General features: G+C 45.7%; 1 protein-coding gene across 11 annotated transcripts in view; it reads right to left on the bottom strand.

Annotated features, from left to right (window-relative positions):
• PTPRT (protein tyrosine phosphatase receptor type T) overlaps nucleotides 1-18,095 on the bottom strand; it is a gene marked incomplete at both ends in the record, with an annotated part of 916,214 nt that overhangs the window by 543,660 nt on the left and 354,459 nt on the right. For all 11 annotated transcript variants that reach the window (XM_084248172.1, XM_084248169.1, XM_084248173.1 and 8 more), the window contains 2 exons: nucleotides 202-376; nucleotides 14,039-14,154. In XM_084248172.1, coding sequence (XP_084104298.1) covers nucleotides 202-376; nucleotides 14,039-14,154 — 291 coding nt within the window. The remainder of the gene's footprint in view (nucleotides 1-201; nucleotides 377-14,038; nucleotides 14,155-18,095) is intronic.

Below are 18,095 nucleotides of genomic sequence, written 5' to 3'. Positions count from 1 at the left end.
GGTGTTGCATGATTTTGCGACTGCCCCTCCTTTTTCAGTGTATGTTGGAGGAAGCGGATTGGAAAGTGTATTTCCTGCTGCTGAATGAGCAGGGGAACAGAAGACAGGAAAGGGGTCCTAACGCCTCCCACCTACTCCAGAACAGGGCCAAGGAGTCTCCTTCAAATCAGCCGTGTGGGAGAGCGAGGGTTGCACACTCACCTTTCACGATCAGCTCTGCGTAGTTGGACACGCCGGAGCCGCCGTCCGAGCGGATCACGCAGCGGTACTTGCTCACACTCCGCTGGGCCGTGTCGGCCACACTGACTGTGGCCGAGAAGCGCCTGTGGTTGACCACGCGGGTGACCATGAGGGCTGTGTCCCTGCCATTCCATTGCTGCAGGACAAAGGAAGGGAGAAGTCATACTATCCTGTGCCCCCAAGAACCCCCAGCAGGAGGCACCACTCTTCCCACATTCCTGGGGTCCGGGAGCTGCCATAATAAGAAGGGGTTCTCCTAGCTGGCTTTTGTGGGTGATCTGATTCAAGGATAAGCTGCTACTAAGCAGATAAAGAGGGCAAGGCTTGGTGGTCGGGAGAGGACAAATGCTTTGCTAAACACCTGGCTCCCTGCTCATCTGCATGTGGAGCAGGGGCTTCGCCCCTCGTCCTTCATGCATGTTTCTTCATCTCTTAAGTGGCATCCATAGGATGCTCCCCCAAAGACACCCTCAGATAGTGAGTGAAAACACAGCTCATGCAGTGATTAAAAACAGCCAGTCCCAGCCCCATGACTGCTGCCTGCTCCCCCGACAGCGACTCAGTCCCCTCGTGGGTAGTGTTTGGGGGCTTTTCAGGACGTCTCCTCCTTGGCACATCTCTTTCCCCTGCCTGGACTCTCCTGGCTCCCCAAGGATACTCCCTCTCCCTGATGAGCTGATGAGGTTCAGCTCCTCAACGGCTCTAGTAAGTTCTCCAGATACCATCTCACCTTCTGGAAGTTATTCCCTCTGTTCTGTGTGGTGCAAAATCCCTGTGTATTTTTTTGGCCTCAAGTGTTTTCCACTCCAGAATGTGAGGTCCCCTTGAAAACAGCTGACCCCTGAACAGCAGACTTTTTCTATCTGTGGTATCTGCATTCACAGATTCAACCCAGGTTGGTTGAAACCCACAGATATGGAGGGTTGACAATAAGGAACTTGAGCATGGGCTGCAGGGGGTTAGGGGGATCCTGAAAGCAATCCCCCTTAGATACCAGATATGACAGTAGCTAAGTTTTGGGGGAGCTGAAAGTTACATGCTGATTTTTGACTCCACAGAGGGTCAGCGTCCCTCATCCCTGCTTTGTTCAAGGGCCACCTGAGCTTCGCTCTGATCATCTCCAGTACCTTGCTTGGAAACTTTCTAGGACCAAGGTGGATGGATGCACAACTCTTGTTGTGTTTACATCCCGAGCCCTAAGCATGGTCGTCTGAATCCGATGGTTCCAACAGAAACCTTCCCCATCAGGAGCGACAGAGACAGGAGAGGCACAAGCATGAGGACAGCGCTAGTGAATGTCTATTAAGCACCAAATATGTGCCAGACACTGTTTCCTTTTCGGTCCTCATAGCCTTGTTTGAGGTGTGCATTACCGCTGCTCTCATCAGAAGAAACCAAATGTCAGCGAGGTTAAGTAAACATGAGGCACAAATAAGTCCTCTCGCCAGGCTTTTCACCTTCAAGTCAAGCATTCTTTTCACTGACACCTTATTTACCCTCACTGCCTGCCTTAATTTCAATTGCTTTCCTCTAAAACTAAAAATTGAGTATTTTAATTATCTGCTGAGAATGTAGGGATGGGGGAGTCCCTCGTGTCCTGGGTCTTCAAGAGGGGATCCTCATCGCTTCCGACACAGAGTAAACAATTCCACCCCATCATCTCCCACTGCCCCTTTGGGTGGTGTGTTGGGACTGGGACAGGAGAGGGGGTGGGGCCGCCGTGTCCAGCTGCACAGGAGCCAGTGAGGTGGGGGAGCCAAGGGGGAGCAGTGAGCAGGAAGCCAAGAAACATGGAAGACCAAGGCCTCCCACAGACTTGCCCCAGACTGCAGAGAGAGAGCAGAGATGGTTTTCTTCGTCCTTTTACCTTTTGGTGTTCTCTACACTTCCTGCCTCAAACATGCAAGGCTTTTATTTAGTTTAAAATAACTAGTAGTTTAAAAGCCATGACAGTATGAGAGACAACCACAGCTCCCGCCCATTCCAGAAATTACCACCATGACCAGACAAAAGCCAACAGAAGCCCCTGGAAGGAGGACTAGCAGCCATTAGGACTGGACCTGTCAAGATCTAGTACAACCTGGGCCTCCCCGGTGGCGCAGTGGTTGAGCGCTGGGTTGCGAAGCTGCCCGCAGCCTCTGCGGCGCCGGTTCGATCCCGGGCTGCTCCCTGGCCACCGGCAAGCGTCCCACATGGCGCGCAGACCTCTCCTGCCGCCCGCTGCTCCCCTCAGCAGTGTACTTCATCAGTCTGCCTGTTCTGCTCCCCGCTCTGGTGAATTCTCTCACCCTCCCGCACTTCTGACTGTACCCAGTGCTTGTATGAATAAATAAATCTTTAAAAAAAAAAGATTGTTAAAAAAAAAAAAAAAGATCTAGTACAACCTGGCTGAACCGTGAGAATGGGCCACAGCAAACACAATCCCTTTTCCCAAAACAGTGCACTGAGGAAGCAGAGGAAATGCTGGAAACACAAGGAAGCTTCCCTGGTTTGATGAAGAGTTGCCTCGAATACACAAGAGGGCCTCAAAAGGGATAAGGGCTGGGGGTCACCTGAGGAGTCCATGTTCCCTGCGGCAGAGCAAGGGCCCTCACACAATGGTGTCATGGCCGATATTATGTACTTTTCCTCTGAAGGGAGCCAGATCCCAGCAAACTAGAGAGGATTAAGTTCATCCCCTTGAATGGGTCACATTTTCCTATTTAGCTCCTGACCCACCAGCCTTTTTTCCATGGAAAGATAGGAAATTGCAGGTTGTCTTATAAAATCTCTGGAAAATAGGTCTTTTGATAATCACACTTGTCATATTGGGAGCAGGCAACAGCAGGACAGGGACGAGCAGGAGGGCCCAGAATTGTGATAGGAAATAGCGTCATGATGGCCCAGGGGCAAGGAGAAACAGAGGTGAAGTCCAGAGAGCTGAGCCCACACGGAGCAGCAGGTGACACTGGAGCAAGCACAGGGCCCAGCCACAGTCTCAGCTCCAGAGAGAAGCAGCAAAGAGAATGCAAGGGCAGAAAGCAAGGGGAGGATTCATTCAGCAGGAAATGGTCAGAGAGCCACATGCACAGGCAACAGGAGCAGGTGTGAGTGGATCCAGGTGGTGGGGCCGGGAGGCAGAGGCTCCAGGAGCCTGAAATGGACCACAGCCCAGAGGCAGGGCACCGGAGTACACCTTCCCAGCCAAGTGTCAGGTGCCTTATAATGCCCCGGGATGCCAATGCCCAGCTGCTAGGAAGGAGGAGCATGGCAGTGCAGGGAAGTCGAGGCCTGGGAAGAGTCAGAGAGAAGCAAGACATGCGGTCCCTACAGAAGCCTGGGGAAGATTCTGCCTGACCCTTAGGTTGGCGAGTAGGTCATTTTTTTTTTAATAATTTTATTTTTATATTCCCCATACAATTGCAACCCCCCCATTCTGACCCCAATCCCTCCCCTCCTGCCCCCCACCCCCCAAAAAGTGTCTCTGGGTCATAGTTTTTTGTTGATTTTGATTTTCACTTTTAGTTATTCATTTTCCTGGTCCCTTGTTTAAGTTTTCTAGATTCCTGCTATGAGTGAGACCATCCGGTATTTTTCTTTTTCTTTTTGGCTTATTTCGCTGAGCATGATCCCTTCCAGCGCCATCCATGTTGCTGCAAATTAACATTTTTGCACCCAACACTAATGATAAAGGAGTAGGTCATTTTTTTTCTGCCTCCTGCAGTATTTTTCAGACACAAGTCTATCACACTTGTGAAATTTCAGGGAACGCTGCCTTTCCTTGTGACAGTGTTCAAAGGCCTCTGTCTGTTGTTCTAAGGTGGCATCATCCTCCAGACCCGCTGATGCTAAATAAAGCAACTTCCCCAGTGTTCTAGGCTGGTTACCTGAAATATGGTGCCTTACGGCGCATTCTCAGGAGAAAGGGGATGAAAGTGGGGTGAACAAAATGGGTCAAAACTGGAGCTCAACTTCAACCCCACTCAATAACTCCAGAGGATGAAGGGGTCATGGAGCTGATCCCACCTTCTAGAGTCAGCATGCGTACCCCAAGTCATGTCCTCGCAGGTGCAGGGAGAAGAACCAGCTCCCATTTGACTGAGGGCATCTCTGGGGAAGGGAAACTGAGCCTTTAGCAACCATGGTTACTGGCACATGAAGGACACAGTCAAGGGCCAGAGCACATCCCTCTACCTAGCATTGTCATCTCTGCTTCCTTCTGCAGAGCACCATACACGGCCCCTCCTGAATCCACGAGCCACCGCCTTGAGTCTTGCTGGTCATCTGCTTGGGAAGCCATGTTTTAAAATATATCTATATGGCACTGGGAACATGGGGACTGGACCCCCATCACAGGGCACTGCCTCCACTGAAAAGTCAGCATATCCCCACGAACAGAGTCCCATAGCTGAGCATTTGAGAAATATTTTGCTCAACTTAACAGGATTTGTTTGAGCATTTAAGTAAAAGTTACATTAACATTTTGAGTGCTTGGTCTGTGCTAGGTACACTACTAATTGGTTTATAGCATAGTATTCACTTAATCCTCTTAAAATCCCAGTGAAATCCTTCTCAATACTTCTCTGGACCAGAAGCATCAGCTCACCTGAGAATTTGTCAGAAATGTAAATTTTAAAGAGAAATCTAGGACGGATACTCATTTGCAAATGCTGTTTATTGGAGTTGGTGGTCTGTGTTTTTTGCCTTCCCCTGTTCTATTATTAATCATCCTGGAACTGTGATCATTACTTAACAAAACAGAAAATGAAAGTGTGGATTGTGGAAGGTATAATTTCTGCCCAGAAGAATTGACAGGCTGGATCAAGATTCCAAAAACAGCAAAAGGTTAAAACATAAAGCATATTTCATGGAGGGGAACAGAGTGGGTAGGGAATGAGTAATGTTTAGAATGATCTAGAGCAGTGGTTCTCAAACTGTGGTCCCTATACCCACTACATTTGCATCCCCTGGGAACTTATTAGAAACCCACATTCTGCAGCCCTTTCCCTGAACCTAGCCACGTTAGGGATGCAGCCAGGTCATTATGTTTAACAAACTCTCCAAAATGATTCCAAGGCATGGAAAAGCAAGAGATAGATCCACTAATATTCCTATATTACAAACAAGGAAAGTGAGGCAGAAAGAGGTCCAACAATATGCTGCAGAACTGTCTTAGTACTTCTCAAATGCAACTAACACAAATGCAAATCACCTAGAAAATTCTTTAAAAAGCAGATTCAGATTCGAGTGAGCCATGGTGGGGCCTGACACCCTTAATTTCCAGCCAGCTCCAGGTATATCACCACTGCTGCTGGTCCATGAACTGCACCAGGAGCAGCAGAACCTTTTAAGGCTTTGCTGAATGACTGAGTTAGGGACACAGGAGATCTGAGTCCAGAGATGAGGCCTCAGTCTCAAGCCCACATGCCACCTAGCCTGAGACAGAACAGTTGTGCTGTGACTGTGCAAGAAAAGGGCAGAGCGTGCAGTGTTCCAGAAACTTGCTTTGCTTGTTCAAAGTGCATCAAAAGTCATCTTGCAGAAAATGAGGACTCCAATGAAAAGAACTGGTAAATTCTGTGATGGAAATCCAGATGCCTAGTTTTCTGGAAACCTCAAGGGTCTCTGAGTCAAGAAAATACATGTAATGAGAGAAAACATCCTCCTGCATTCTTGGCTGGCAGGCTCTCTGAGCAGATTATGAAGGGACAGCGTGTCCAATATGCTACTGGGCTCCTTGAGGTTTTCTTAAGCCAATTCCATCTGTTCAAAGCAAGAACTCCTAGAACTTCCATCAGGATCACCTCAAACAATCCCCCCACAAAGCTGACACTGCTGGCCTGTCCTGGGTCTCTAAGATTTGAAGACTAATGTGGTCTTAAGTCACTTGCAGGAAAGCAAGGGATCAAATACCACCAGAGATCACATGAAGGGAAAAATTCCTTCAATCCAGGCCACTTCTGAGGATGAGCAATTGGTTAATGTACCAGAACGCATAGCCTTGGGCAGCGGATGTGGTGCCCAAATCAGCTCATGCTCTGTTAGCAAAGCCATGAACCTGACCTTGTGCCGACTGCATACATTTGGGGGAAGTTCATCTGATTGATCTGCCCCAAGTTCTGTAACCGCAGGGTTACATCTGCCCAGGTGATTGTCTTTCCAATTCATCCATTCCCAGAGCACACGTTCTAGGTTGAACAAAAACATTTTCTTGTCTAATTTGTGGCCCTGCTTAATCCCCCCTTATGTTCCTATCTCTCAATTGTGGCAGCAACTCACGTTGAGATTGCTCTTTTTTTCATTCTCCTCTTTCATTAATTCTCTTTCATTCATCTGCTTTTGTCCCTCCATTAAAACAACTGGAATCCACCTTCCCTGAGCTGGCTTTGTTTTATGTGGAATCAATCAGCTTAGTTTGAGAGCTCACATTCTGTGCAAGAGCAGGAGCCACAGATAACCTCCAATGTAATAGTTCTGACCCGAACAGAGGAGCATCCTTCCACCCCAGGCAAGATCTGTCTATCTTCAGGAGCAACCTAGAGAGGAAAACAAGAGGAGCAACTAGTGCCACAGAGAGTCTGCTGGGTTGTTTTTTTTTTTTTTTTTTCCCGCTACTTGATTAGCTTGCAATGCACCTCTGTTGGCCTCACCATTTTGCAATTCTCCATCCTCTCTGATCCCATGTCATGACATTGTTCCCTTGACAAAGAGTTAAGACAGGGCCTGCAAAAATGGCTGTTAGGATTTCAAGGATAGCATGAGGATTGCAATTGATTTGTAATTGGGAGAGGTGGAAACACCACTATCTTTAATAAAAGGGAACTCTTTCAGCAGACACTATGCCTGGTTTAGAGAAGATATCTTGATACAAGGTCCTGGAAGCCTTTCACATGGTGGTTTGAACTTCTGGCATAAAAGAAAAGGCAAAATGAGGCCCTGTATTTCCAGCTGAAAACTATTCTACTTGCTCCAAAAATCTCCTTGCCAGAAGATGTGTAGGTGAAATTCCCATAATTCATCTGTAGTAAATATTCTTTTCCCTTCTAGTCCTATGGCTTCAATAACACAATGCATATGTTTTCTGATACCTACAGGTGAGAAGAAGGAAGACAAAGCCTACGATGATGGCGCCATGACTCGGAAACACACTAAAAGCCATCAACTTGTAGACTCAAGAGTTTGTAACTACATCTCAATAAAGCTACCAGTTAAAGATTGGGGTTCTCTAAGCACAGGACTCCTCAACAATGACACAGACCTACTACTCTCAACCCCACCTGAATCCACCCCCTACATCATCACAGGGGTCTGGGCCAACAAGGAAAGCTTGCAAACATGAAGCTCACACTGCCGCTGTATGGGGAATGATAAAGCCCTTTGTCTCTGGCCCGGAGACTGCCAGCACCTAGGAAACTGACAGGCTAATTCATGTGCTTCAAACAAGGTAGACTCTCAGGCAGGCCTGTCATAGTTGCTGACACATAATTTCATGAAACAAAAAGGCAGGCAGGTTTTCAAAGCTCACCAAAGTCAGAGTCATCAAACACTGAAAGAAGAGTCAAATAAAGGACTCAAATAATAACATAATCATAATCAGCAGCCTGAACTTTCACAACAAGGAAAGCATTGGTGACTTTCCCAGGGGCCACTTCTGATAAAAGGTGGGAGCTGGAGAAATTCATCATGCAAGTGTAGATGTCACATTTCAGAAACATGGCTAAGAAGGGGAGAGGAGAAGGAAGAAGGCAGTTAGAGGGGAGCAATCTCAAAAACATCCTGAGGGTATTTTTATTTCATTGACTGTAGCTTTGGGAACCTGAGATCTATTTAAGTATCTAGTACAGTGCAAATTAGAGGCATGTAAATAGGTGCTAAGTAAATTAATGTGTATTGGTTTAAAATAGAATCAATCTGTACATAAGGAAAGGCTGGAGCGATGACACAGGTGTCAGGGATACAAGAGGAACAGGAAGGATGAGCCCAGAACTTGCGAGTATGACACAGGCCTACCTTCCAACTCTGCCACGGCTGCTCATCAACCTAAAAGGCTGGTTATAAGAACTAGACACATCACACGTGTGGCCACTCAACCAACCTCGGCCTCAGAGGTATTATCACCAATTTAGCACTACTGCTTCATGGTGTTGTTACTGGGGTCTCAACAGAAACCCCATAAAAGAGACACCTGCTACAGACACAGGAGGCAGAGCTGGTTCCAGAACACCCACAACCCTGAGAGCCAGGACCAGCCCTGCGGAAACAAGAAAACAGGTTTACTGGAAGCAGCAGCACCATGAGGACTGCTTATCTCACTTCTGCTTATCTTGCCAGCCCCGGCACTACTGAATCACAGGCAGAAGCCTTTTCCTGCCAGGTTAGGGTCTGCCCCTCTCCAGTGCCTGGGAAGTGCATGTTGTTGCCCTTCTGGAGATGTGAGCAGAGCATTTGGACACAGGGCTTCATTGCTGGGTCTCATCAGGCATCAATTATTGTACAAGCCTACAAGTGAGCAGATCCTTTGTAGGGAGCCTGGGGCCATGGAGCACCTGCTCAGGAGCCACTGAGAAGAGCAAGCGGCAAGGTCTTCCACAAAGACAGGTGTCGTGTGGAGATTCTCTGGGCCACAATGTGCCTGTTTCATTCTCTTTGGAAATCCTCTGGCTATGTCCCCCCAGCCCTGTTATACAGGACAGAACTTGGGTGAGTCTTAGCTCTCTCCTTCAGGTGCTGGAACAATCCCAAGCAATACCTGCTGAGAAATCCACTACGGCCCTGGCCTGTCTCAGGTGGGGGCTGCCATTGTCTTCCAAAGACCAGGTGTCACGGCAGACCCCTCCTATTTTCCAGACAGATATTAACCTACTCCCACCTGCACCACTGAGTGTAAGTCTAGACCTAACTTGCCAAGCAGGCATGGGCCAGAGAGCACAGTGTGAACTGTCTACTTCCCAATATTTTCTGAAATACACACAAGGGAGACAGTATTTCAGGAGGTTTCCATGAAGTAGCTGTCAAATCCACTGACTCGCCAATAGGGTGAATATATCCCGGATGGAGATGGATTCACAGAGGACTGGGAATTTGTGCTCCCCACTGCCCCTCTTTGGCTGCCTCTTACACTGAGCATCTTTAAGTGAAACAAGACTATGCCACATCCTCGTGTGGCCACAAGAAGGCTGTGGTAGAGCACACTCGCAGCATCACATGCCATTGTCATTATGAGCACTCCTGGGAACAATTACTGTCTTGCCTCTATGTGAACAGCTGGAATTTTCTCAAGCAATTGGTTTGTGTTTATCTGGCGGACACTATAACCTGTGCATCAGACGAGGTTCCTTTCATCCGTGGGCAGCTGCCGTGCTGTGTGCTCCGCCTGTGACCCACCAGCAGATAGGGGAAAAAGGCAGATTTTGCATTGTGACCAGCTCTGCTGTGTTCTTTTCCTTCTATCTTGCATTGCCTCACTTTTAATTTATGCTATCTTGTCATATTTTATGTCCCATTGTAAGCCACCTGAAAAATGTTCTGTGAAATAAGATTTGGTTTACACTGAAAAGCAGGTAAATAAATAAGATTGCAAGAGTTCCACTCTGGGTGTTTCTACCTATTTTCTTCAAGACTTCAATTACATTCTGCTTTAACATCCTTCCACTGATAGAGCCCAGGTTTGGGCTGGGCTCAGAGCTGCAGCAATAACTGTAGCAATCATAAAATAATTGGAAGACCCAAATAAAGTTGCTGAAGGTATTGTGATTGACTGGTTTCATTCTCGGGACCCAAGTGAGGCAATGGTGTGGAAATGACAGAACTCCTCGGGAGCCTAGTGCACTTTAATACTAATTAGAATGAAAAGAGTAAATAACACTACTTAATACTCAGGTGACACGTGGAAGTTTACTCTGTTCTCCTGGGGTCTGCTGGCAGCCCAGAAAGAGGAGGGGCAGACATTACCATTATTTTCACTCTAGTGCACTGCTAAGGAGCAATGAAGAACTGTGCTCTCTCTCCTTGTGTCCTGGGATTTCCCAGTGGCTGGAAGTGGACTCAAGTGCAAGAACAGAAGTGATACTGTGAATTTCCAGGCCAGAATTCCCAGCTTAGAGTGCTGGGCATGGGTTAGGGACCAACACCCAAACTATGTCAATATTTCTTCAAGAAATATTCCTTTTGAACTCTTCTGCACTGTTGGTGGGAGTGCAAACTGGTCCAACCACTATGGAGAGCTGTGTGGAGATTTCTGGACCTACTAAACATAGAGCTTCCATATGATCCAGCAATTCCACTCCTAGGTATTTACCCAAAGGACACTGAAACATCAATTCCAAAGAGCACCTGCACCCCTATGTTTATAGCAGCACTGTTTACAATAGCTAAGCTTTGGAAACAACCCAAATGCCCAAAAATAGATGACTGGATCAAGAAGATGTGGTACATATATACCATGGAATATTACTCAGCATTCAAAAAAGATAAACACATGCAATTTGCAGCAACATGGATGGCTCTGGAAGGGATCATGCTCAGCGAAATAAGCCAAAAAGAAAAAGAAAAATACCGGATGGTCTCACTCATAGCAGGAATCTAGAAAACTTAAATAAGAGACCAGGAAAATGAATATAAGAAAGTGAAAATCAAAATCAACAAAAAACTATGAACCAGAGACACTTTTTGGGGGGTGGGGGGCGGGAGGGGAAGGGTTGGGGTCAGAATGGGGCGTTTGCAATTGTATGGGGGAATATAAAAATAAAATTTAATATTAAAAAAAAAGTCAAAAAAAAAAAAAGAAATATTCCTTTTTCTTTCAATCAGAGGCAACATCTTCCTAGAGCTGTCCCCTCCAGTAAGAGTTCCTACAGTGTTGGAAATGTTCTCCATTTTTGTTTGTCCAACATGGCAGCCACTGGATACACATGGCTACTGTGCACTTGAAATGTGGCTATAAGGCGGGTGACCTATGACTCGAATTTTATTTTAATTCATTTATAAATAAATGGTGAATTTGACAGGGATAAAGAATACAAGATTCATACATGAAAGTCTATTGTATATATGAAAGTCTATTGTATTTCTATATACTAGCACTGAAAAATAAGAAATTGATGTTTTTAAAATGCCTTTCACCAGGGCATAAAAAATATGAGATACTCAGGGAATAAGTCTGACAAAGTATGGATGACACTGTACACTAAAAATTACAGAAATACACTGAGTGAAATTACTGAAGATCTTCAATAAATGAAGAAAAATGCCATGCTAATGGTCAGAAGACACATTATTGCTAAGATAAGTTTTCCCTAAAGTGACCTATAGAATCATTGTGATCAAGTTCAACAGAATCCCAAAAGGCTTTTTGGTAGAAACTGGCAGAGTGATTCTAAAAGTTATATGGATATGCAAACACTTTAGAATAGCCAAGTCACCTGAAAAAAAAAAAAATAGTAACATTGAAGGACTGACAATACCTGATTTCAAAACTAAAAACTACTGCAAAGCTACAGTAATCAAATAATGTGATATTGGTAGAATGATAGACAAATGGATCAATGGAAAAAGAATAAAAAAACAGAAATAGTCTCACATAAATGGAGATGAAAATGATACAACAATCATTTTCATCAATGAATGATGCTTGAACAATTGAGCTATTCAAATGCACGAAAATCAACTTCAATGCATACCTCACATCATGTGCAAAAATTAACTCTTAATGGATCACAGACCTAAATGTAAAAACTGAAATTATACAATTTCTAGAAAGAATTTTAGGAAAAAAACTTTGTGACCTTGGGTTTCTTAGAAATGGGGTCAAAAACAAAATCCAAAACAGTGGAAGAAACGATCAATTGGATTTTGTCCAAATTAATAAGTTGCTCTTCAAATCATACTATTAAGAAAATTAAAAGACAAACCACAGTAGGAGAGAACATATTTTCAGAGGATGTCACCTGACAAAGGACTTGTATCCAGAATATATAAAGAACTCTCAAAATTCAAGAACAAGAATGCAAACAAACCAATAAAAAATGAGTTAAATATTTAAATAGACATTTCACCAGAGAAGATATACAGATGGTAAAGGAGCATAGGAAATGATATTCATCATTAGCCATAAAGAGAAAAGAATTCTTAAAGCATAACCAGCTACCATTAACTCCTATTCAAATGATGGACACCACAAAGATGAACCATAGCAAATATTGGTGAGGATGTGGCGGATGTGGAACAACTAGACCTCTCACACCACTGATAGGCATGGAGAAAGGTGCAAGCATTTTGGGAAAGAGCTTGGCAATTCTTTGAAAAGTCAAACACACACCTACCGCATGACCCAGTCAGTCCACTTTTAGGTCTTACCAAAGAGAAATGAAAGTCTGTGTCCATGTAATTAATGACTTGTCCCTGAATATTCATGACGTCTTTTTTTTTCTAATAGCCAGAAAAAAGTTATCCAAATGTCCACCCACAGGCAAACGGATAAAGAAATTGTAGAATATTTATCAACAACAACAAATGTTTAAGATATACAACACCATAGTTGAACCTCAAAATAATTATGATGCATGAAGGATGAGTACATACTGCATGATGCTGTTTATATATATATATATATATATATAATATTCTGAAATATGCAAATAATATACAGTGACAAAGTAGATCAGAATTGCCTGGGGACCAATGAGGTTGACAGGGGCTGAAAGAAGGGGTAACAAATGAGGACAAAGAAACTTCTGGGCTGATGGGTAGTCCATTATATTGGCTGCAGTCACTGTCTCACATATAAACCTATGTCAAAACTTCTCAAAATGCTTTAAATACTGTATCTCAATTATACCTCAAAAAAGTAGTTTAAAATAAAAAACCACCAAGGGACCTCCCTGGTGGTGCAGGGGTTAAAGTCAGCTGCTGTGACATGAGTGCATCCCCAGCCAGGAGCTGACCTGACCCTCTCCTGTCTTGCCTGCTGACAGAGCTGACCTCTCCTGTCTCGCCTGCTGCTCCCCTCAGCAGTGTACTTCAGTAAATCTACCTGTTCTGCTTCCCACTCTGTCTCTGGTGAATCCTCTCACTCCCCATGCCTCTGGCCTGCAACCCAGTTCTTGGATGCATAAATAAATCTTTTAAAAATAAAAAAAAAAATCAGAAAATGTTAAAAATACCAATACTTTAAATACAGGTGGCCATGGCGCCTTCCCTGAGCAGTACAGCTCTCCCATCTGGCTACCTTAGCACTTAGTGTCTCTGCTAGCACTGAGGAGACATGCACGGTGCTCTAACAGTTTGTGTCTGCTTCTGTGTCCCACCCCTCTCTCCTACCTCCACCAAAAAAATCCTTTCCCCTCTGGCTTTGGGAGTAGTCTCAATAAGCTAAAATAAGAGTGAAACAGATTCAAATTTAGCATGCCCTCCTGGGAGACCTTCCTGATGGTCATGGTCAGAGCAAATGGCTTTGCTCTGGTGAAGGGTGACCTCTAATTTCATCCAGATGCTATGGACGGGTGTTACCCATCACAAAGGAAACTGATGCATCCCAAGAAACCAAGATTGCTCCAGTTAAGATTACGATGTCACATATCCAAAATCTAAAACACTCAGTTTGCTTAGCTGGGAACCCAGGCCAAAAGGCCAGAGCTTGCCCACAGAACAGAAAGAAGGTTTAGATTGAAGAAGATCATGGATAAAGAGCATCACCCAAGGAGAAGAGGTCCTCAAAAAACAGCCCTCCGCCTGACCCACCAAGCCCTATCATCACAGCACACTCTTTCCTCCCTTGCCAAGGAATATGCAGGTGTGAGGAGGGGACCACTGCCTTCCTTACCTGGAGCCAGAGCTTGTCGTGCTGAGACCACTTGCCGCCAGCAATGCACTGGAACGTGGCGTTCTGCCCCACGTTCACCTCGACGTTTTGGAGTCGCAGAAAATGAGGTGCTTTTCCTAAGAGAGAGGTCAAAGAGCACATGAGGACAGAGTTCAACAGCCTGCACCATCTCCCTCTCAGCACATGGCAACTCAGGATGGGCACTGGGACCTGGGCAGGGTGGGGTGCGGGTATTTGTGCTGAGGAGGTGGTATGTCTTGGTGAAAGCTACTGTCAACTCATCAATTACGATGAGCCAGGTACTTACTGTTCTAAGAGTTTCCATGCTTCAATGACTTAAACCTCACAAGCACCATGCACTGGGCACTCTGTTTTACAGATCATAAATGTAAGGCTGTGAGGGGTTGCAGAGCTAAGCAGAGTCATAGAGCCAGAGAGCGGGAAACCCAAGACAATGAATCCTGGTCTCCAAGCACCTCAAAACTCAGATTATTAGCTGCTGGGCAATACCATCACGATCAGGAGAAATCAGAGGTGGGGGCAGGAGGCTTCACCATAGAGGAATCTACCCTATAGCCCGGATGAACAGAACAAAAAAATAACTGAAGTGAAGCACCTTTGAGCTGGAGACCCACATGCCTGGTCTTCATGATGACAGTGATGATGAAGATGAGGAAGGTGAAGAGCAGAGGAGGGGGGAAAGGTGGAAATGTGGAGACACCTGCTGTGGTGGTGCCAAAGACCATTTTTACCAAATCTACAATAAATGGGCATCCCCCAGAGGGACCCAGTAGAGTTACTAAGTGGATCACAGACATTTGGGGGTCTTTGCCCCTTTCCAGAGGAATTCAAATATCCAGAGGGGCAAATAACAGCAATGTCATTTATTGACACTTCCGACAATGCCATCTTCATGTGTTTTATCTAACTTCATAACATTCCTGTAAGCAGACATGCTGTTATTAAATTATTCATTTAATTTCATTTAAGCAAACACAATTATTAAGCTACACAGTGTGAGGAAGAGATAGAAACAAAATTCAGTCCAGGTCCATTTTAACCCAAAACTCAGCATTTAATTAGCATGTTCTCTTGCTCTGGGGTGCTGCACCCCAGGGTCACCTGCACTCCAGTGGCCAAAGGAAAAGTTCACAGGCAAGACTGTGCTGACTCTCCCAGCTACTCTCAGTGCTGCCAAGTATTTCACCACGAGTGAGCCTTTCCATGCCATCTCTCTCATGGAAGTCACGGTAAGAACCATCTTATCTACCAAACTGCATCTCCACCTACCAGGCCCAGCAGAAGCTGAGAACCTTGACCTGACAGGCAGGTCTGCTGGGCCAAATCATACACCTGCTCAGTTGCTGAGATGCCACGAGCTCAGAGATGCTGCCTGCTACCTTCAGGATCCCACAGCTATGGGAGTGTCAAGAGCCCCAGGCCCAGGGGAACCCTCTTCCTTCGGGCTCCTTGGAGATGCCTGTGTCTGCTGAACCTACAAATGCCAGGCTGCTCTGATGTCTGGAATTGTTTCCTTTTTGCTCTCCTGGAAAATTCTGTAAAGTTATTTTTGGAACCACCAGTTCAAGCGGAAGAGAGTAAAGCTGGTGTGCCCACTTACGCCGGGGGTTAATGGAAGGAGGCAGAGCAGGCCCTTAATGCCAGCGCTGGGAGGCCCTATGCTGGGTCTCTCGGGGATGTCCCTTCTACCCTCAGGGACACTGAGCAAGTGGCTTAACCTCTGGGGTCTATGCAACCAGAAATGGATCTTCTTGGGACCAGTGCCCCTTGTTTCTGACTTCCCTTTATTCTCACCATCACACCAGCCTTGATTCCTCCCTCCTCACATCTTCCGCCTCCCTCCCTTATGGTTCAGTGTTAGAGAACCTAGAGGATTAATGGCCCCTAGTGATCATGTTCTGACAAATCCCTGATGATTTTCAGCAGAGATGTTGACCTCATATATTTGCCGACGCCAGACAGTTAAGTAAATGAATCAAGTGATTCAGTTATAAAACAAAACAAAAAAATCCACCACCTCCAAACCCCACCTTTCACTTTCCCCACATCTGATAGAAACTTGGATAAAATAAAGACTTCTCTAGAGAAGAAAACAAACACTGCAAGCACGATACTGATAACTGACACCAGCCTCAATTTGGGGGCTGCAAAAAGAAGAGGCAAGGACTTGAAAAGGGGCAGCTGCTACTTGAATGCAGGAAGCAGAGGCCAGGCAAGAGTGCTTGGCTCAAGGTAGCCAATCATCTGATTTCTCAAGACCGGTAAGAACTTGAAATTTCAATCTGAAAACTCTCATTCTAAAATCTAGGCTGAATTTTATGAAAACAACCAGGCCGACTTAAAGCACATCAGCAGCAGTGCTTCTTGTTTGTGGTCTCTGATACATAGCTCTCACGTAAGTTTATGAACAATTCCCAGTGGTCTATATTGAGCAGTCTGGCCCCATAAGTCCGATGACACGCCCACCCCTCCAGGATCACATGACCCCTGTCCTAGATTGTGGTCCTGATGCAAGAAGCCATCATGTGTCCTAACCCTTGTCTCTGTGCTGCGAGCCCTAGCTCATCCCTAGCTCACAAGAGCTGGGTCCCTCTGGGGAACCTCTTTATATTGGGGTCTTGTTTCAGCACATCTGCGTCCCTGGCCTCTCTGAGCCCCATCATCCCTCCAGCTCCATACTCTGAGGTCTGCACTCAACTCTCTCAAGGGCAAGTCCCCCTGCATCTACAGCTCTGAGGTAGGAAGAATGCCAGCAGCTTCAAGTCATCAACCTTCTGGAAAACACAGTGGACCCTGAGGTGCAGACCAGCCACCAGCTTGTGGTTTGGGGTTAACAGAAAGCTGGCTGTGCATTTGGGGCAAAATGCCTTGATGTTTGTGACATTTAAACTCCTGCAGATGTCAGTGCAGCATCTGAAGACACATTATTGTGCCCTTTATCTCACTCTTTAAACCTGACAGTGCTCGGTAGGAAGCCAGACGAAGGAGAAGAGAGCCCAGTACGTGCTGCAGACTGTCTGTGGGCCCAGGGACATGGCGCTGTGAGGGTGAGATGGAAAAAAAAGGAAAAATTTATAAAATGCTAAAAGTCAACACAGGAGCTAGAAACTTCAAAACAGGGTGGAAATTGTGCTGACATTTATCACACACGGTTATAACCACAGTAGCCCTGCTAACGGCTAACACCAAGAAACTGCGGCAGAGGGTAACTATGGCTAAAATACTTTGAGAATAATACAAAAACATTAAATGGGCTATAAAATATAGACGAGAGGGCCTCCCCAGTGGCGCAGCGGTTGAGCATTGGATTGTGAAGCTGCCTGCAGCCTCTGCAGCGCTGGTTCGATCCCCAGCTGCTCCCCGGCCACCAGAGGAGGGTCCCACATGGCGCGCAGACCTCTCCTGCCGCCTGCTGCTCCCCTCAGCAGTGTACCTCGGTCCTTCTGCCTGCTCTGCTCCCTGCTCTGGCTCTGGTGAATTCTCTCACCCTCCCGCGCTTCTGACTGTACCCAGTGCTTGTATAAATAAATAAATAATCTTTAAAAATAATAATAATAATTAAAAAAAATAGACGAGTGTTTTGAGTGTGTAAGAGAAAATAATTTTCTCTGAGTATGGCACCTGTCTTGTGGTCCAGTTTTGGAAGCTGTGAGGCCATATCTAAAATCATAAAGCCCAGCCTAAATCGATCAAATACAATTGCACATCACACACAAACCCGCCCTGGAACTCTCGGCATATTTAGTGGACTCACTTAATGATAAATGCTGACCATATGTTAATAGAAAACCTGATTTGGAAGACAGAAGTACAGAATTTAAAAGCCTGAGGACATAAAGAGAATGCATAGTTCTCAATATAGTTCAATTTTTAACAATCTAGAGTGAAATCATAAATGTATTAATGCTAAAGCTGGAGTCAAGGGGACGGGGAGCACTTTCAGTCAAAGGACAGTGCAGAAGCCACATGTGGGGTGCATTGCCTTTAACCCCACAAGCAGACCCACTACCCCTGAGTGGTTGGCAACTTGGTGCCT

Source organism: Talpa europaea, assembly GCF_964194135.1.
Source record: "Talpa europaea genome assembly, chromosome: 11".
NCBI classification, from domain to species: domain Eukaryota; kingdom Metazoa; phylum Chordata; class Mammalia; order Eulipotyphla; family Talpidae; genus Talpa; species Talpa europaea.
The sequence above is the reverse complement of the archived record's forward strand: the minus strand, read 5'-3'. Positions and strand labels throughout refer to the sequence as shown.